At 42.8% G+C, this 20,333-nt stretch overlaps 2 protein-coding genes across 6 annotated transcripts; both read left to right on the top strand.

Annotated features, from left to right (window-relative positions):
* Positions 1-4,476: 4,476 nt before the first annotated feature.
* On the top strand, positions 4,477-6,355 carry LOC142953074 (growth/differentiation factor 8-like). The gene is made up of 3 exons (XM_076095143.1): positions 4,477-4,804; positions 5,476-5,846; positions 5,975-6,355. The coding sequence occupies exons 1-3, from the start codon at positions 4,477-4,479 to the stop codon at positions 6,353-6,355; spliced, it is 1,080 nt and encodes a 359-aa protein (XP_075951258.1).
* Positions 6,356-9,559: 3,204 nt separating this feature from the next.
* On the top strand, positions 9,560-17,581 carry stat1a (signal transducer and activator of transcription 1a). 5 transcript variants are annotated; one of them, XM_076094755.1, is made up of 25 exons: positions 9,560-9,665; positions 10,602-10,729; positions 10,848-10,992; positions 11,073-11,168; positions 11,501-11,587; positions 11,696-11,774; positions 11,941-12,032; positions 12,117-12,268; positions 12,749-12,907; positions 13,137-13,229; positions 13,335-13,394; positions 13,489-13,509; positions 13,798-13,888; positions 14,190-14,231; positions 14,423-14,512; positions 14,598-14,696; positions 14,856-14,991; positions 15,097-15,152; positions 15,339-15,436; positions 15,528-15,667; positions 15,804-15,992; positions 16,218-16,296; positions 16,377-16,473; positions 16,619-16,660; positions 16,992-17,581. In XM_076094755.1, the coding sequence occupies exons 2-25, from the start codon at positions 10,602-10,604 to the stop codon at positions 17,019-17,021; spliced, it is 2,301 nt and encodes a 766-aa protein (XP_075950870.1). In that variant the 5' UTR covers positions 9,560-9,665; the 3' UTR covers positions 17,022-17,581. The 5 variants fall into 5 exon arrangements, with proteins under 5 accessions (XP_075950870.1, XP_075950871.1, XP_075950869.1 ...); XM_076094756.1 differs by having other exon boundaries at positions 9,569-9,665; positions 10,599-10,729; positions 15,342-15,436; XM_076094754.1 differs by having other exon boundaries at positions 9,569-9,665; positions 10,599-10,729.
* Positions 17,582-20,333: the final 2,752 nt, after the last annotated feature.

Genomic DNA, 20,333 nt, shown 5'->3' with positions numbered 1-20,333 from the left:
AAATCCCCTTTATTTGATTCTGATTGGTGCTCCAACAGTCACACACCCCTGTGGCTTTGACCTGGGACCAGGAGACCAGGAGTCTCATGGGGGTTGTGACGATGACCCTAATCCCTGTGGCGATGCCCTGGGATACCAGGAGTCTCAAGGGGGTTGTGACCCTAATCCCTGTGGTAAAGACCGCCATGGAGACCGTAAAGAAAGCCCTCGTCGTTGTGACAAAAGCGGCGGCAGTGACAGCGGAAGCTGCAGCACTGATGACGGGCACGGTGGGCGTCGTAGAAGACATCGCGGGGAGAAGAAAGGTGGCCATGGGCGTGATCGCCCTGGTGGAGACTGCCATGGAGGTCGTGACAAAAGCAGTGACAGCGGAAGCTGCAGCACTGATGATGGGCACGGTGGGCGTCGTAGAAGACATCGTGGGCAGAAGAAAGGTGGCCGGCGTGATCGCCCTGGTGGAGACTGCCATGGAGGTCGTGACAAAAGCGGCGGCAGTGACAGCGGAAGCTGCAGCACTGATGATGGGCACGGTGGGCGTCGTAGAAGACATCGTAGGCAGAAGAAAGGTGGCCATGGGCGTGATCGCCCTGGTGGAGACTGCCATGGAGGTCGTGACAAAAGCGGCGGCAGTGACAGCGGAAGCTGCAGCACTGATGATGGGCACGGTGGGCGTCGTAGAAAGCATCGCGGGCAGAAGAAAGGTGGTCATGGTCATGGTCATGGTCATGGGCGTGGGCGTGGCGGGCACTGTTAAACACAGGTGAGATGCAAAGTTAATTAAAAGCCTGTTAAACCTGTTCTCTCAATCAGCCTCTCACTTACATGAACACAGTAGCTTCTGACAAAGATGGGACCGGTTTGGTTACTTCCCATCCTTTCTCTCTGCTCTGCTTACTAGTTTAGAAAAAAGGGCGTGGCTCAGTTTTAAACGTATTAAACTTTCCATAAAAACACATAAAGATGTTTTTTAAACTTTGTACGTTAAATTAAATATTCATGCATAAATAAGGAGAAGATAAATACTCACGTCCTGTGAACCAATGAAAATGGTTGATGCTGTATATCTGCACTCATGAAATAAAACAATCTGACAAACGTACTCTGTTAAGATTGAGTTTCTTGTGCCTGGTATTTTTAATGCATTTAAGGATAATTAAGGACATTTGATTTATACAACAATGGTGTTTGTAGTATGAGCTGAGTAACTGTAGCACACCTTAGTACATCGAGTCCTGTTGGCTTGTCCTCTCACGAGTCTGGAGACGCAGCCAACACCTCCGGGTGGCGTGACAGTTGAGGTGCAGGTGTGGGAGGTGCAGCTCCGTCTCCATCGCTGCAGGTGACGGAGAGGACTGAAGTGCCCCATCTTCAAAGATAACCACCAGATACTGTCGATGATAACAGAAGCAAAAATAAATATCCAGCCAACAATCTGGTTATGTTTTGTTACGTCTTACTTCAGATTAGAAGTTCGTTTTATTCCAAGATTATTATTTTATGAAGTCATATCTTAGCAGTTCTTACTTTTTGATTGAGAAAGTTACTGTTTTATTCACCAAATACTGTTTAGAGCAGGTTTAACTATACATTTAAACATGTCAGTTGCAACATTGCAACGTTGGAGAATGAGCACAAACTCCAAAAGGATAATGACATGTTGGAGACAGACACTCCACACTCCTCCAGCCTTTGTGTTCAAACAGCAGGATGTGAACTTGACATTTTTCCGCAGCAAGAATCCAGTTTTAAGTCCTGGTTCTGTCGTAAAACGTCCCTTCAAGTAGAATCTTTCAGCTCATATCACATATTCACACTTAGTGTCGATGAAAAGCCACTCTTTGTAGTGAATGTCCAGCTCCCAGCAGAGCTGCAGAGCCTGAGCGACGATATCCTCCGACATCTTCTGGGCCAAATCCAGCATCGGTTTGGTGACTGGAGGAAGGTTCAACGAACAGCCATCAGCTGGCGTCTCCTCTGAAGTGAGTGAATATTTCGTCTCCTTCACGTCCGTTAAAAACGCTTTTGTTTCACCCTCTTCTTGTTTGTCGATGACAGTCTCCTTCTGTTTGTCCGAACAGTCCCAAGACCGGCATCTCGACTCAGTGCATCCCATCTCACCTGGAACAGTCAACTTCTGATCATTTCCAAAGAAAGACCATCACAAGTATATTCCAAACTCCTTGTTTCTACCAAAACAAGGTTACCATCACCTGCAGGCTTCTGTTTAACCACAAACAAGAACATCCAGTTTGTAAAAGGTCATCTGTGTCCAATAAATAATAAAACATGGAGCACACAAACATCCCGCAGGCTTTTCTGTTGGCTTTTAAATTACTAAAATGAACCGTCATCAAAAGGACATTTTGAAAAAGATTAATATATTAGAAAATCAGTCAGTAAGCTACAAAAGTGAATCAAAACAACTTTATCCAAAAAGTACACACTTTATAAAATATCCAGCGCCATACTGAACTATAGAATTTGAATATTGGGGTGTTTTTAATGTTTTACCCTCTGCTCTGTGTTGCTGCTCCTCTCTGGACTCGCTGCAGCTTAACTTTAGGTTTGGACAACCTGAGAAACAGGCAGCTGAACCAGTTCCCTCCTGATGCAGGTTGGTGGGAGGAGCAGGTCAGCCTGTAAAACACACATTTATTCCTTAGAAAATGTGAGTCATTATCTTGTTTTTAATGTTAGTAATTTAAGAATGTAGCCATGTGGCTGCTTCATGTAGGCTTATTACGACAGAAATCAAGTTTATAAAAACCTCAACGACACATTTAAGATCCAATTAGAAAGTGCAGACCAATTAGCAGACCAATTAGGGGTTCAAGTTTTGGTAATTTTTACTTTTAATTTATGTTCAGTTTAATTACGCAAAAAAGGTCAATTTGCAATTTCCTTATGCAGTCAATGTTTATATTTCAATGTAGGTGCAATACGTTTCTATACGCTGCAATGGTCATAAATAATTCAGTACTTTATGCAGTAGATGTGTGAACGTGCTGCACGGCTTCAACCAGCAGGTGGTGACATTGAGTGAGTCTAGCACGTGTTGAAGCGGAAGTAGTTGAAGCAGTCTGTTGTAGTTTTTCAGCAGCCGAGAAAACGTTCTGCTGGACTACAGATAACGAACAAAATTTTTCTCTCAGACAAATTATTTACATTATTTATTTCTTGCTTTGCACTTTTTACATGTTAACAAACGCTCTTCTCCATATTTATCTCTTGTTGGACAACAATACAAATAGAAAGAACCATAAAAACAGAATGTCAGTTTCATACCCATTAGACCCTGTCCACATTACTCCGTTTTTACTCCGTATTTGCTACGTTTACACTGAGCGGCCACACTACGCCGGAGTTTTGAAGCACCCTAAACGGAGGAATCTGAAAACTCCACCGAGGTTGGAGGTATTTGAAAAAGAATTACGCCCACACCCGTGTTCGCTACTGGATTGGTTCTTGGCAACCATGACGTCTCCGTCCCTGATTCGTCACACTCACTATCACGTGACCCGTACCCGGAAGAAAACAAACTGGGCTACCAGCGATTCATTTCAACATGGATAACTAATTGCAAGCGTTGCTGCTAGCACAACAGCTACATGATGTTGCTGCTAGCACAACAGCTAGCAGCTGTTAAAGTAAATTTAGAGAGAGAGAGAGAGAGAGAGAGAGAGAGAGAGAGAGAGAGAGAGAGAGAGTGTGTGAGAGACCCTCAGCACTGTAACTACGTCTGAAAAATAAAACTTCTAAAACTTTCCACGAACTGTCTGTTTGAGTTTATAGAGGGAGATTTTAGAGGAAGATCTTAAGTATCAAATACAACCTTTCATTATTAAAGACTACTTTATTACTCTGTCGTATTTCTTTTTTTTAAACTAAGCAAGCAATCCACTTCCTGTTTACACCGTCACGCGCATGCCCAGTGTAGTTAATGGTCACGTGCTGTCCGCCTTCGAAGGCTGCCATGTGGACGCAGATCAACTCGAGAATGATGCTGAAACTCCCGTGTGGACGGAGATCGGTTCTATTTGACAAATCTGCATCCAAGGAGAAACGAAGTAATGTGGACAGGGCAGAGTGTCGTTGAGCTAAAGACGGACTGATTTCTTCTTTAAAAAAAACTAACAAAAAAAAGAAGAAAACGAGCATTGGAAATGCCAAAGTAGCTTGAGAACATACAGATAGTCTACCGCTGAAAGCTGGCATCATTAAATACAACAAATAACACTTAAAAGATTAAAAACAATTAAATCAGTGGTAGAATCAAGACCCAGTTAGTCATTCAAATAGACGTCTTTACGCAGGCTTCATTTAATAAATACAATATATATTATGAAATCTTGTTACCTCTTTAAATCTCCCTTCTGATTAGAAAAAGATCCTCCTAGCAGCCAATCAGAAAGACCTGAGGTCCGAAGACAGACTCATATCAGACAGCGTCACTGCACTGACCTCTTCTTCTCCAGGATGCTCCTCTCTCTCGGCCTGGCCGTCTTCTTCTCTGCCAGCTTTTCCTTGGAGATGAACCAGACCTCCAAGCAGCTGGTGGAGAGCGGAGAGCAATGCTCGGCCTGCGACTTCCGGGAGTACAGCAAGCAGATGAGGCTCCACAGCATCAAGTCCCAGATCCTCAGTATCCTGCGGCTCGAGCAGGCTCCCAACATCAGCCGGGACATGATCCGCCAGCTGCTCCCCAAAGCGCCTCCTCTAACGCAGCTCCTGGACCAGTACGATCCGCGGGTGGAGGACGAGGACCACGCCACGACAGAGACCATCATCACCATGGCCACGAAGCGTAACTAAACCAAACCAAAAACCTGTTACTTTCTTCTTCTTTGCTCTGCACCTTATTTTAATGTCGTGCGTAAAAAAAGGGAAGCGTGCGTAAATCCTGTGCGTAAAGTTTGTTTCCAAGTAGACGCGCAGAAAAAAGGACAAAATAAAATCACTTTTCAAATTGTATTGTGTTTTAATCCCAAAATACTGACAGCATTTTGATTTTGAAGAGATGTTGGTACTTAGAATCCATAAAGTATTGTTTGGAAAATTCTCTCTGCAATTTAAATATAATAAAAAAGTTTTCACTTGGGTAATAAGTGCTGAACTTTCATGCCAGTAGTGGGGGAAGAATGATGGATATTTATTGCAGCCTTTTGTTCATTGTGTAAAAGTGTGCAGTTTGTGAGTCTAAATGTAAGTCTTCAGTTTAGATTTTGATGGTGATTTTGTGGTTTGATGGTGATTTTGTGGTTTGATGGTGATTTTGTGGTTTGATGGTGGCACAAGAGAAAAGTTCAGTGGGTCACCAAAATCAAAAGGGTTCATCCTCTAGTGATCAAACATGTTTACAGCAAATGTTATGCTAATCTGTTGAGCAGTAATGAAATATCTTGCTCTTGAAATGTTGGACCAGTTGTTCAGTCTGTTTCAAACAAGATAGTTTAACATTTTGATGATTTCTTCCAGCTAATCCAATCGCCCAGGACGAGTTGTCCTCCTGTTGTCTCTTCAGCCTCAGTCCAAAGATCCAGCCCAAAAACATCCTGCACGCTCAGCTGTGGGTTCACCTGCGACCTGCCGACATGGTCACCACCGTCTTCCTGCAGATTTCCCGCCTCAAACCCGGGAAGGAGGGGAACAGCACCCGAGTCCGAGTCCGCTCCCTGAAGATCGACGCCGACGCCGGTGCCGGCTCCTGGCAGAGCATTGACATCAAGTCTCTGCTGCAGGCTTGGCTGCGTCAACCGGAGACCAACTACGGGATCGAGATCAACGCCTACGACTCCAACGGCGAAGATCTGGCTGTCACCTCAACCGAGCCTGGAGAGGAAGGACTGGTGAGTGCACAACAAATCAACAAAATGTAACTACAACTTCAAAAGCACATGGACTCTGGCGGTTCACTGAAGATCCAGGTTGCTGGTTTGTCTGTTGCTTTGCTGGTACATTTTCTATTTCTTTCCAGCAACCGTTCATCGAAGTGAAGATCCTCGACAGCCCCAAGAGATCCCGCCGTGACTCAGGCCTCAACTGCGACGAGGAGTCTGCAGAGACCCGCTGCTGTCGCTACCCGCTCACTGTCGACTTCGAGGAGTTCGGCTGGGACTGGATCATCGCTCCCAAGCGCTACCGGGCCAACTACTGCTCGGGGGAGTGTGAGTTCATGCACCTGCAGCAGTACCCTCATGCACACCTGGTGAACAAGGCCAACCCGCGGGGCACAGCGGGGCCCTGCTGCACGCCTACCAAGATGTCGCCCATCAACATGCTCTACTTCAACCGCAAGGAGCAGATCATCTACGGAAAGATCCCGTCCATGGTGGTGGACCACTGCGGCTGCTTCTGAGGACACTCGGGCATCTATTCGATATGTATAGATGTATTTTATTAAAAAACTAAACTTAGTCACAGTAACATCCCATCTATGAAAGAGAAGTCCGGAGTATTCTCAAGGACAAGTTGTTTTTAGTTTTATACTTTGTGCTTTCAGCCAACAACTAAAATTTGATCAGATCAGACCAAACATTACAGAAACAAGAGATGACCAACTAAAAGTCATAAAAGCACAACAGCGATCACAGAGAGAAGATCCTCCTGTCTTGTGAAAATGTCGCCTGATTTGAACCTTGACCGGAGCAAACCCTGCAGGGTGTCTTCCACGTGCGACTTTCTTTTGAAAAACATGAACCGACTGACTCTGGGCTGTCCCAAAGCTTGTTTGCAAACTCCTTTTTTTTGTGATCTGTTCTCAAGAATGTTTCGTGAGTTGATGACCCCCACAAGTGACTGAGACCCACAAGAGTGACTGGCTAAGAGACCTGTCAATCAAGGCAAATCTCATCAATACCCCTGTGAGGTTTACTTGTAATCAAACACAGTTCATTGCATCCTATCCTTGAGGCCTAAAGGTTGCATCGTCGGGAGATTTTGAAACCTGATTTTTGATATTTTCCTTCTTCTTCTGTCTTCTTTTTCTCTGCCACATTGCCATTTCTCTTCTTCATGTTTTGTTAGCGTGTATGCGCTACATATTTGCAGGTTAAAGAGTAAATTGACACCAAACTGAATAGAAGTATTTTGCTAAAATCTCTGAAACAGAATCCTGGTCAGAAGTGTGCTTTGCTGCACCTGTAACAACGACTAATAGTGATGTCACAGTGTACTAACACACCCTGGAGTACACTTCTACATCCCTGAACCACTGGAGGTCAACTACAATAAGATTTTAGGTGTTGTTGTACGAGACATATCCTCAAATGGACACAATCATTTCCTCGGTAATAGTCCGAGTGTTGCAGCATCTAGTGGACATTAGAAGGACGGCAGCTGCAGATGGCACTTCAACACTTTCTTTATCATTCAGCTGTGGTGGTTGTCAGAAATACTGGTTTATAGATAAAACCTATATTTTTATGTTGCCTTTGTGAAGCAATAATACACTAGTTAGCATGGCTCCAAACTCAAACTATAACCCTGACTTTCCTTCCATGGAGCAGAAACCTGAAGAAAGCTTTTATGTGGAGGTTGTTTCAGATCTTACGATCACCCCTGACTGGTAAAATAGTGTGTATATAAAACAGCCAGCGAAGTTTTGGATCCGTCAGCCAATGACAATGCGAGGACAGGAACTGTGATCTCAGAGGGAGGTTTGATCTCGATTTGAAGCCAAGAGCAGATGTCCTGAGTGTTGTTGTGCTTCACGGGGGTTTCTGACCCAAACGTCTTTGTTTGTTGATCAGAACGTCCATGAGTGACACAGTTTCACGTTTAGAGGGTCTATGGGGTCAAGAGGAAGACGAGAGACACCAGACCCAACAATGCAGACGAGCTGAAGGCCGCTATCAAAGCAACCTGGGCTTCCATAACACCTCAGCAGGGCCACAGGCTCATCACCTCCGTGCCACGCCGCGTTGATGCAGTAATTCATGTCAAAGGAGCCTCGACTAAGTATTGAGTGCGTACTGTATACTGTACATGGACATACTTTTCAGTAGGCCAACATTTCTGTATTGAAAATCCTTTTTTAAATTGGTCTTATGTAATATTCTAATTTTCTGAGATACTGAATTTGGGGTTTTCATTAGCTGTAAGCCATAATCATCAAAACTAAAAGAAATAAACACTCGAAATATATCACCTTGTGTGTAATGAATCTATATAATATGAGTTTCACTTTTTGAATTGAATTACTGAAATAAATTAACTTTTTGATGATATTCTAATTCATTGAGATGCACCTGTGTGTATATATATATATATATATATGTGTGTATATATATATATATATATGTGTGTGTATATATATATATATATATATGTGTGTATATATATATATATATATATATGTGTGTATATATATATATATATATATGTGTGTATATATATATATATATATATGTGTATATATATATATATATGAATGAATGTTATTTATTTCTGCCACCAGGTGGCGTCAATGTGTATTGTTTCCAAATTGAGTTAGTAAGAACTTCACCTTTATGCCACCTGTGTGCTAGATACATGCATCTATCATGTTCTCCTGTTGGTTTGTGCATTCTGTATATGTACATAATTAATCATTAATGTACTACAAATACTGTGTTGACGCCCACAGCTGCATACGACTTGTCAGTTGAAGTATTACTACACATATATATGCATGAATAGCAGTATTATCACACATTTGATCATGTTTTGGTGAGCAAACTAACAGGCTTGGATGCATTTGCTAATTGTTCAGAATTGTACATTTAAATAACTTTTCTCGTGGTACTGAACACAATATTCATATTTTCTCTACCGCGTGTATTAAGGAGAACAACTAGAGTGTCTTATTTTTATAGAAGCTCAGAACCCGACAAGTTATACATGTTTTCACAAAAACAAATGTATGAGTCATAACAATAAAAACGTTGGAAGCAGAACTCAGTGTCGTTAATCATGTTGCAACCTCCAGATTTATCTTGTGACCCATTAGAGGTGTCTTGGTGCAACGTATTATTATTAATATTAGTTTCAGTATAAGTAGTATTTTTATTGTGGCTAAATCTGACACACACCTGTAGAAAAAGTGTTTCGTACTGGGTTTTACTGTCCAATATTTCTTGATTTTGATGAATAAAGTCATATTTTCCAATCATATATTTTGGGAATAATAATTTTATTATAATCTTATTTGTACATGGCATTGATTCATTATTATCATCATTGCTTAAGTTTCAGTTTCAGAGTTACTTTCCCTTTCTCTGAAAACACGTGATCACTCTAAGCTCTTCCGAGCATTGGCTGTCCTCCCCCCGGAAACTGCATTATTTTGCTTTTAAACATATAAATAATACTTTACATGTCGTTCGAAACCCTTTTATTATATGAAAAAATAAATAAACACATGTGTGTTCTTGATTTTGTGCTTGTAACACTTAATCTACGTGAAAACAAAACGATGTATTTGTTATTCTGGGTGAGCTTGCTTGCTGACGGAACAGCAGTTTTACATCGTTCTGATTGGTTGTCACCAGCAAAGGGGCGGGCACATACCACGAAGCTTACGCTGTGATTGGCTGACGCTGTTTCCGTACACTACAGTCGCAGAAATAGGCTGTGTCGCTGCTCGGGCACATTTTGGACACATTGCACACGTTTCCTCTCAATAAAAGGTAAGTTTGAACAATTACTTCCTCAACGTTACCTCCTAAACGTCGCAAGCTTCCACTTGTACATTCGCAGTTATTTTACGTCAAAATTCAACTTTTGCAAAGTGGTTAACTGAATCCGTCACTGCCCACCACTCCTGTTTTTAATTAATTGTATTTAATATGTGACACCAGGTGAATCACACGTTGGCCGAATTCACCGGTGAAAAGCAACCATTTGGATTACGTCATGTGTTTCGTGCTGTGACGCGTAATATTCATGGAACGTAGAAGCAAACATGTAAAAGGCACATTTCTGGAGTGAATCTGGTTTTAGGACAAAGCAGCATGGCTCGATGTGTTCAGGGACGACCTCTGCTGTGGGATGGTTGACGGCTGACGGAGGTAGAGTGATAGAGGGGAAACGAAACCTATGGACTTCTGCTGCGCTCACCTTTGCCAGCTTATAATGACAATAATATCAACAATGCACTAAGACGTCTTGGATGTTGGACTTTCCTATAGACAGTGAATGCATCTTAAAACTAAAAGGCGAAATGACACATCCCATAATAAATGTGGAGTCAGCATTTCTGATTTCCGAGTTTCTCGCTCTGTAAGTAAACAACTGGTGAGGAGCTGGATTCAAACCTTCAACTCTGCTGACGTTTCCTTTAACGGACATATTGGTGTCAAAAGAGTGTGTATGCACATCAGCTGATATTATCATAAGCAGTGAAGAAATGTCCAACAGGTCAGTTTGAGGTGTCTCCATTACACACTTCCTGCTCAGTTCATGTTTTATTAAATGTGTTTATGGTTGAACAACAAAGACCTGCTCATAGTCAGATCTGTTTTAAAGTGGCCCCTCTATAAGTGCAGCACTGGTTAGTGATTACCTGAACAAACCTTAAAGTTGGAGCCCTGAATCCTCATGAAGTTGCTCTCCTTCACCAGAAGATGGCGCAGTGGTGCCAGCTCCAAATGCTGGACTGTAAGTACCTGGAGCAGGTGGACCAGCTGTACGACGACTCGTTCCCCATGGACATCCGGCAGTACCTGAGCAAGTGGATCGAGAGCATCGACTGGTGAGAACACCAGCACTTTATTTTCTTGTCTTGTCCTGTGTTTTATATCAGAGAATGAACTGGATAAGCGACCGGTTGCACATCTGTAGTAGTAGTGCCGTGTTCTGTGCCTCCTCAGGGACACGGTGGCGATTCAGGACTCTCTGGCCACCGTTCGGTTCCACGACCTGCTGGCTCAGCTGGACGACCAACACAGCCGCTTCGCCCTGGATAACAACTTCCTGCTGCAGCACAACATCCGCAAGATCAAGAGGAACCTGCAGGTCCGACTCCCAGCCGGGCCACAGACCGTGAACTCTGTGAAGTCTTTTAGCTGTGAGTTAATCTCTGTGTGTCTCTGCAGGATCGGTTCCAGGAAGATCCGGTCCACATGGCCATGATCATCTCCAGAAACCTGAAGGAGGAGAAGAAGATCCTGGAAAGCGCCAAGACCACCGAGGTAAAACATCCTCTGGCTCTAATTTGTAAATGTTTGAATTATTTTATGATATTAAGTGAAATATTGAAAGCCAAAGCTTCAAATGTAAAGAGGCACGTTTGGTATGTTTTTATTATTCATTTCAGTTATGCAACAATTCCCTAAATAGTTCTCGGAACGCTTTGTAAGTTTTCTCTAAATATAGTTAAAATGTGTTCTTCTAAGAAATGATCTACCTTTAATGAATGTATGATAAATACATATTTACTCTGGTTTTATTTCCTCTCTGGAACTTCTCTTACTGTGTTCATTTTACGACAAAGTACAATAAAGTTTCCCCCTCGCGTCTGCAGCAGGAGGGGGAGGGGACGGTGTCGGCCATGGTGGTGGAGAAACAGAAGCTGGACAACAAAGTGAAGGAGATGAAAGACCGAGTTCAGGTGGAACGCCATGGAACAATGTGTCACATGACACCGTCTACATGGATTTAAAGTGGTTAAAATGTCATCAATGGATCTAACTTCTTTTCACATGTTCTTCTGATTCAGATGGCGGATCAGAACATTAAGAACCTGGAAGATGTGCAGGACGAGTATGACTTTAAAGTCAACACACTGAAGAACAGAGGTGAGCGACTGTGTGCTTTATGAGGCAGCAGCAGACCAGCAGCTCTTCTGTTTTTAGAGGTAGAACCTCTCAATGTACAGATCGTAGATCACAGAAAGACTGTCTGACAGCAAGGTGACCAGGTGAACGTAGAGTTCACTTTACCGTTTTATTTCTGTTTCTGTAGAGAATGAAATGAACGGCATGACGCCAAAGGAGCTGGAGAAAGAGAAGATGACGGTCGGGAGGATGTGCCTCGACCTGAAAGCCAAACGACAGGTGAGCACACCTGACGGGTGAGCCCAGGACTTTGTGGCGACGCTTGGAAGATGATCTAAAGTGTGTCTCTCTGCCGTTCCTCAGGACATGGTGACCCAGCTGACCGACCTCCTGAACGTCTCCCAGGCGCTGCTGTCGGACCTGATCTCTGAGGAGCTGCCGGAGTGGAGGCAGCGGCAGCAGATCGCCTGTATCGGGGGTCCGCCCAACGCATGTGTGGACCAGCTGCAGAACTGGTGAGACCTCCTGTCCTCCTGTCCTCCTGTCCTCCCACAGCCTCAGACACACAGAAACAAACAACAGACTCTCTCCCTTCTTCTTCTTTCATCCCTCCTTTTAATCTCCTCTTCTTCCTCCTCTCCATCCCTCTATCTCCCTTTTCTACTCCTCCAATTCCTCTTCTATTTCTTCCTCCTCCTTCTCTTCTTCTTTCTCTGCCTTTCTCCTTTTTCACATTCTTCCTCCTCCTCCCTCGTCTTCCTTCTCCTCCCCCTCCTCTTCTCTCATTCTCCTCTTTCCTCTACTCTGTCTTCTCCCTGCACCTCCTCCTTCTCCACTTACTCTACGTCCTATTCGTCCTCACTCTTCCCCCTCCTTCTTTTCCTCATCTTTTTCTTCCTCCTCCTCCCTCTTCTTCTTCCTCTCCTCCTCCTCTCTTATCCCCCCCCCCTTTCCTCCTCCTCCTCCTCCTCTTCCTTCTCCTCCTCCTCCTGCAGGTTCACATCGGTAGCAGAGAGTCTCCAGCAGGTCCGTCAGCACCTGAAGAAGCTGCAGGAGTTGGAGCAGAAGTTCACATACGACAGCGACCCCATCACACAGAAGAAAGCTCACCTGGAGGCCCGAGCCCTGGACCTCCTCAAGAACCTCCTCTCCAAGTAAGGAACCTCCTCCACACGCGCTATAGATCACCTCGTTCAGCTGTTGAACCACTCAAACTTAAATCAAATCTATAATAATGGTGTGTGTGTGTGTGTGTGTGTGTGTGTGTGTGTGTGTGTGTGTGTGTGTGTGTGTGTGTGTGTGTGTGTGTGTGTGTGTGTGTGTGTGTGTGTGTGTGTGTGTGTGTGTGTGTGTGTGTGTGTGTGTGTGTGTGTGTGTGTGTAGCTCTCTGGTAGTAGAGAGACAGCCCTGCATGCCCACCCACCCACAGAGACCCCTGGTGCTGAAAACAGGCGTCCAGTTCACAGTGAAGCTCCGGTGAGAAACTGAGCTTCATGTCAACAAACACAAGAAACTCAAAAGTAGTTTTATTGAATCTGTTGACTGATTTATTTCCTGTTTCCGTTGAATGTCTCGTCTCAGATTCCTGGTGAAGCTGCAGGAGTTTAACTACCAGCTCAAAGTCAAGGCCATGTTTGATAAGTAAGCTGCGTTCACACGTTCACACGTTCACACGTTCACAAACGGTCGTGTTTGTTTGAACATGTTGATTAATGAATCTTCTTCTGTTCCTCAGAGATGTGACGGAGAAGAAAGGGTACGTCTCAATACATTGTATACATTTATATTGTGTCAAGTAACAATGCACGCAGATAGTTCCACCATTATTATTATTATTATTATTATTATTATTATTATTAATAATAATAATAATAATAATAATAAGTTAAGTTAGGATAATGTCTGGAAAAAAAAACATTCTTTATGCTCTCGAGAATATTTGAATTTCCCTCCTCCTCCTCCTCCTCCTCCTCCTCCTCCTCTTTGAATTTAGATAAGCTTTGACGTTCACGGCTATAATGAATATTAATATTTCTATTGTCAGGTTTCGGAAGTTCAATATTTTGGGAACAAACACCAAAGTGATGAACATGGAGGAGTCGAACGGCAGCCTGGCAGCAGAGTTCAGACATCTGGTAAAACTTTCACACCTTTATGTTTTAAAACGAGGAAGTCGACTCTCTTGGTTTTACCGGTTCAGCTCGTTTTTCACGGTCAGATTAGAAAACTTAAAAACGGGAAATGTAGGATTTTTAACTTGGTTAAGAGTTAAGTTGTTTGTCCTGTTGATGAGGTGACGGCGAGTTCAACCTAAAATAGAAACCACACACGACAAAGACTTTAGTGTAGAAAGTGTAAACAAACAGGAACATCTGGAGGAAAATACGCTTTTATGACACAAACTGTTTCTGTAACTTCTTCTTGTTCTTCACGCAGCAACTGAAAGAGCAGAAAGTTGCCGGCAACAGAACAAATGAGGTGAGAGCTTCAGTGATCCTGACGATGTTGTCAAGAGAAATACTTATATATATATATATATATATATATATATATATATAATAACTCCTGATGAGAGGATATTTTGACAACGTACCTGTTTTGCTCCTTACATCCTGCAGAGAGTTGTGTTGTAGTTTTATGGGCGCTGAATATGTGTGTGTTGTGTTCAGGGTCCTCTGATCGTCACAGAGGAGCTTCACTCGCTCAGCTTTGAGTCCGAGCTGCAGCTCAACCAGTCGGGACTCAACATCAAGCTGGAGGTGAGACCAGACGACAGAACCCGTGGATCGTTGCTGTGGATCTGTTCTGAGTCTGTTCCTGATTATTTCCTGTTTGTTGCGTTAGGCCATGTCTCTGCCTGTTGTGGTCATCTCTAACGTCTGTCAGCTGCCCAGCGGCTGGGCCTCCATCCTCTGGTACAACATGCTGACTACTGAGCCCAAGGTGAGCGCACACACACACACACACACACACACACACACACACACACATTATTGTTCCTCGGAGGGGAAATTCAGGTGTAAATAACAAATCCAGTATCAGTCAGGTGTGCTTGACAGATGGTCGTTAATGGAGCTTCCTCTTCCTCTTCCTCTTCCTCAGAATCTGAAGTTCTTCCTCACCCCTCCGACGGCGAAGTGGTCTCAGCTGTCCGAGGTCCTCAGCTGGCAGTTCTCCGCCGTCACCAAGCGAGGCCTGAACCAGGAGCAGCTCAACATGCTGGCGGACAAGCTGCTCGGTAGGAAGCCCGACACACCGTCTCTGAATCCTGCAGGTCTGTGACACAGAGACACAGAGAGGGTTCAATAAAGTGCTAACCTGAGACCTCCGTGTTTCTCTGCAGGAGCTAAAGCCCAGAGTAACCCAGAGGGACAGATCCCCTGGATCAAGTTCTGCAAGGTGAGATTAAAGCCCTTCTTGACTCTGCAACAATCGTAGTAAAGTGAGTATCTGTGGGTGTCTGAGTCGTGGTCGGACACTATTTACTACTCGTATGTAAGATTAAGGGTTCTGTTGTTCTTTCACGTGGTCTTCTTCTGTCAGGGTTTGTATTTCGTTGTTCTGAACTCCTTTTATTGTGTCCAGCAGCAGAGTGCTAATGAGAAAGCCTTTCCCTTCTGGTTGTGGATCGAAGGAATCCTGGATCTGATTAAAAGACACCTGCTGTCCCTCTGGAACGACGGGTGAGTGCCGACACCACGCTGTAGAAAATCTTTCAATAAAACTGGAGGACCTCGGACCTTTACTTCAGGACTGGTCTCCTTCTCCCTGCAGCTCCATCATGGGCTTCCTCAGTAAGGAGAGGGAGAAGGCTCTGCTCAGCGATAAGTGTCCCGGTAACTTCCTGCTGCGCTTCAGTGAGAGCAGCAGAGAGGGAGCGATCACCTTCACCTGGATCGAGCACGACGTCCACGGTGAGCAGAGATCCTCCGGATTTTAATCATTTATTCATAGTTTTACAAATTGGTTCACTCATTTTGTAAACCACACCTCCGTGGTTTCCTGCTACAAATCCTCTCTGGTCTCACACGTCTGTCTCTATGAACCCAGACAAGCCGCTCTTCCACTCCGTGGAGCCGTACACAAAGAAGGACCTGTCCGCCGTCTCTCTGCCCGACATCATCCGCACCTACAAGGTGATGGCGGCCGAGAACATCCCGGAGAACCCGCTCCGCTTCCTCTACCCCAACATCCCAAAAGACAAGGCCTTCGGGAAGTACTACCCCAAACCCTCAGAGAGTAAGTCACCAGACCACAGCGTGCAGAGAGGACATATTATTCCAGCCTTCTTTTGATATCAGTCGACTTGTTTGAAGCATTTTTAAAAGAGATAAAATACACTGAAAGTACGTTTTGCTGACAAGACTTTTGCTTAAACTTGTATATTCACCCAGTGAGAATATGTGCACGATTGCACCAGACTTCCTCCATGTCTTAATGTTTTAATCTGTGTTCGCCCTCCAGCTCCAGAGCCCATGGATGTGGAGAACGGTCCGGAGAAGACCAGCTACATGAAGACAGTGCTCATATCTGTCTCAGAAGTGTAAGCGGTATTCATGATGATTAACGTCGTTCTATCTTATGAGTAACAGATTGAGTCAATATCGATGTTCATGTGTCCAGACATCCGTCCAGACTGCACGACAACATGATGCCGATGTCTCCCGATGACTACAAGGTTCTGACTCAGTACGTCAGTCCCAGAGACATCGACGCCGTGGTGAGTTCTGCTTCCTGATCACAAGTCGCCGCATTGCACCGCTGACTCAGCCGTTAATGTCGTATGATAAGGCAGGCTACAACAGAACCAATGGTGGTGTTGAATCTGAACTGGGCTTCTGTCTGTCTCCTTGCTCTGCTTTCAGGCAAACAATCTGATTTCTGGATTTGGAGAGTTTGACGTTCAGGTAGATGCAGCTTTAATCTGTTGCTCTACGCTTAGCGTGTGGCTACATGAGGTGCTGTGGCTTTGAAGAGGGCAAAGATAACCGCTTCATTTATAAATAAGTATCGTACACTTCAACTGATCTTGATTCTTACAGGTGTCTAACATACAGCCACTCCTTCTACAAGCTCCTCCCACTTTAAACACCACATCTATCTCTTTTAATGCTGTGATACCACTGCTAGCAGTACTTTGCTTGTAAGCTACAGTTTGTTGCTTAGCTCTGTGTCTCTGTGCCTCTTTAAGAACTGCATCGAACACTAATGAGCTGTTGTCCTTCTCTTCTTCTCCAGATGAGTGCAGAGTTTTCGGATCCAAACTGAGGGCGTGTCTTCACTTCAAGCTGTACTTCCTTCTTTCTTTGGTGTGATCAGATGTTAGTGGTGTTGGATTCAGGTCCGTGCAGGAACCAACAGAGCCTAAAGCCCATCAGACCCGTTCATTACAATCAAAGTAATCCAGTTACTGTCTGTGAATAACTTACAGGTAGCGTTCAAATCAGCGTCCTGTCATAGAGGAAAGCCTCCAGTCTGAATCTTACACACGATCTGTCACTTTATTTGTGTACATATATATTTCTTTTTGTTAAATGTGAACCTTGAACTCCTTAATAATCCCAACTATGACTCAGTTACAGTTCAGAGAAGCTGTGAGCTAAAATCCTGATTTTACAGCACGTGAAATTGAAACGTCTTCACACAGAATGTGTTGGTGTGTAGCGCTCAACCTGAGCTCTTTTATTTAAGAAACTATATCCTTGGCTTTGGGTTTCACAATTCATGGAAGCTAGCGCAATTAAACTACTTCATGACCGGATGTTCGTCGGCTTAATTGGAAATCTTTGAATGTCTCATATTTCACAATTAAAACTGCCTTAATGAAGTGCAAGGAGTCATTGTGTGTTTCATTTAAGTTATTATTATGAAGGTTGCACAACTACATTTAGATCGTAGTCCGAACACAAACACGAGCTGTATTCTCACGGAGGATGAGGAGAGAAGCAGGATGTGGTTTCATGTAAACCGTGGTGGATCAATGGACCTGGTATCAACACAACTAAAGGTGGTTTCATGTATTATGTGATATACTTCTTAGGTTAAGTTACATATATTTGGCTGCATCTTGAAATACTAACATTGAAATCTATATTATGTAAAGTGTCAGAAGTAAAACTACTCAATATGCAATTTATTGTACTATTGGAGTTTTATAATAATCATAAGGACTTTATTTGTATTACATTTTTCTTCACATAAGTGATCATGCTTAAACATTTGCATTTTATGACCTAAAATATGACTTGTTTATGACAATTTTTCAACATTTTACACACTGACTTTTTATGTCTTTTTTACGACACGCTATGACGTTTTAAAGACGCACTAGAACATACGACATCTAACCCACGCTGCAATCGCAGTGCTTCAATCCTCTTTACCGACAAAACCCTCATTTTCCCCACATCAGAAAACAACAGTCAGAAACAATGAGTTTATGAAAACAATGATGGGAAAACGGGTTTAAAAACTTACCTCAAAAATGAAAGACAATAAATGGAAATGAAATGATAAGATAGTTTACCAGTGCAAACTTTATTTCATCCACACAGGTTGGTTTAAATGTGTTCAACTTCAAAGTAATGAAACTCATAACTCTGCTGACTTTGTTTAAATACATGGCTGCTTGTGGACTGGTGTTCACATGGTCCCTGGGAACGATGGAAGAGTCTTCAGGTTTGTCCAAATCCTGCATCATAACTATTATTGTATTCAATTGAATTATTGTTGTGTGATTTGTACTTTAACTGACTTGTATCTGTCACACACTTGTAGATATTCAGCCTCTTACTGGATGACGTCTGTGAAGAAGAGTTGGAGCGACTGAAGGAACATCTTCTCTGTGCTGAAGCTCTGAGGTAACATCATCTTCTTATATTTTTACTGGTTTTCTATACTATGACTTTTTTAAAAACTTTTTTAAAACTTTTTCCGACACGCTATACTACGACTGTTTTTAATGACAATATGAGCGCAAATACTGAGATCCTAAATATCTTTAAAACTGATTCTAATGGCAAAATAGTATTTACACAAAGGTAAATCTCTTCCTGTTTGATTCATTTAAAAATAATGTAAAAACTTTAAAATACACTTTCATTACACTTTTTAATGAAATTTATTTTTGAAAATTCTCACTTTTGGTACAGTATGGAATATTTTAACGGGACCTTTTATGGCGTACTGTATGTACTTTTTTATATCGTCATAGAAAAGTACAGTACGGGTTTGTAACATAAAAAAGTACAGTACGGGTTTGTAACGTCATAGAAAAGTACAGTACGGGTTTGTAGCGTCATAAAAAAGTACAGTACGGGTTTGTAGCGTCATAAAAAAGTACAGTACGGGTTTGTAACGTCATTTAAAAAGTACAGTACGGGTTTGTAACGTCATTTAAAAAGTACAGTACGGGTTTGTAGCATCATAAAAAAGTACAGTACGGGTTTGTAACGTCATTTAAAAAGTACAGTACGGGTTTGTAGCGTCATAAAAAAGTACAGTACGGGTTTGTAGCGTCATAAAAAAGTACAGTACGGGTTTGTAGCGTCATAGAAAAGTACAGTACGGGTTTGTAGCGTCATAAAAAAGTACAGTACGGGTTTGTAGCGTCATAGAAAAGTACAGTACGGGGTTGTAGCGTCATAAAAAAGTACAGTACGGGTTTGTAGCGTCATAGAAAAGTACAGTACGGGGTTGTAGCGTCATAAAAAAGTACAGTACGGGTTTGTAGCGTCATAGAAAAGTACAGTACGGGGTTGTAGCGTCATAGAAAAGTACAGTACGGGGTTGTAGCGTCTGTAACGTCATAGAAAAGTACAGTACGGGTTTGTAACATTTAAAAAGTACAGTACGGGTTTGTAACATTTAAAAAGTACAGTACGGGTTTGTAGCGTCATAGAAAAGTACAGTACGGGTTTGTAGCGTCATAAAAAAGTACAGTACGGGTTTGTAGCGTCATAGAAAAGTACAGTACGGGTTTGTAGCGTCATAAAAAAGTACAGTACGGGGTTGTAGCGTCATAAAAAAGTACAGTACGGGTTTGTAGCGTCATAGAAAAGTACAGTACGGGGTTGTAGCGTCATAGAAAAGTACAGTACGGGGTTGTAGCGTCTGTAACGTCATAGAAAAGTACAGTACGGGTTTGTAACATTTAAAAAGTACAGTACGGGTTTGTAACATTTAAAAAGTACAGTACGGGTTTGTAACATTTAAAAAGTATAGTACGGGTTTGTAACGTCATAGAAAAGTACAGTACGGGTTTGTGGTGTCATAAAAAAGTACAGTATGCTGTAAATAAGGTACTGGCTTACTTACTTTTTTAGGACGTTATAAAAAGTACAGGTCCCGGTATTCCTGTACTGGCAGGAAATTAAAAAAAAACACCCCCAAAAATGATTTTTTGGGGGTGTTTTTTTTTTCTAGTAATATTATTTTTCAGTATGTAATATTTTACTGTATTCTTTTGCTTCCATATTCATTTATCTGTGCGTTTAACCTGATATACGGTCCTAGTATCTCCTGTTTATCTCCGTGGTGTGTTACTGCGTCTACACATCTCCCTGGTATTATCCACTCTCC

This window comes from Anarhichas minor, unplaced genomic scaffold (genome assembly GCF_050575085.1).
Source record: "Anarhichas minor isolate MPS153535 unplaced genomic scaffold, ASM5057508v1 ptg000018l, whole genome shotgun sequence".
In the NCBI taxonomy this organism is placed as follows: Eukaryota; Metazoa; Chordata; class Actinopteri; order Perciformes; family Anarhichadidae; genus Anarhichas; species Anarhichas minor.
Note: the sequence above shows the minus strand (reverse complement) of the source record. Positions and strands in the feature narration are given on the sequence as shown.

Excerpts from the sequence above, each read along its gene's own strand:
- LOC142953074 (XM_076095143.1), top strand. The coding sequence starts at position 4,477 with ATGCTCCTCTCTCTCGGCCTGGCCGTCTTCTTCTCTGCCAGCTTTTCC. Across the intron at positions 4,805-5,475 it reads CATCACCATGGCCACGAAGC|CTAATCCAATCGCCCAGGAC; the intron begins GTAACTAAACCA and ends GATTTCTTCCAG. Across the intron at positions 5,847-5,974 it reads AGCCTGGAGAGGAAGGACTG|CAACCGTTCATCGAAGTGAA; the intron begins GTGAGTGCACAA and ends ATTTCTTTCCAG.
- stat1a (XM_076094755.1), top strand. The coding sequence starts at position 10,602 with ATGGCGCAGTGGTGCCAGCTCCAAATGCTGGACTGTAAGTACCTGGAG. Across the intron at positions 11,775-11,940 it reads CAACACACTGAAGAACAGAG|AGAATGAAATGAACGGCATG; the intron begins GTGAGCGACTGT and ends CTGTTTCTGTAG. Across the intron at positions 12,033-12,116 it reads ACCTGAAAGCCAAACGACAG|GACATGGTGACCCAGCTGAC; the intron begins GTGAGCACACCT and ends GCCGTTCCTCAG.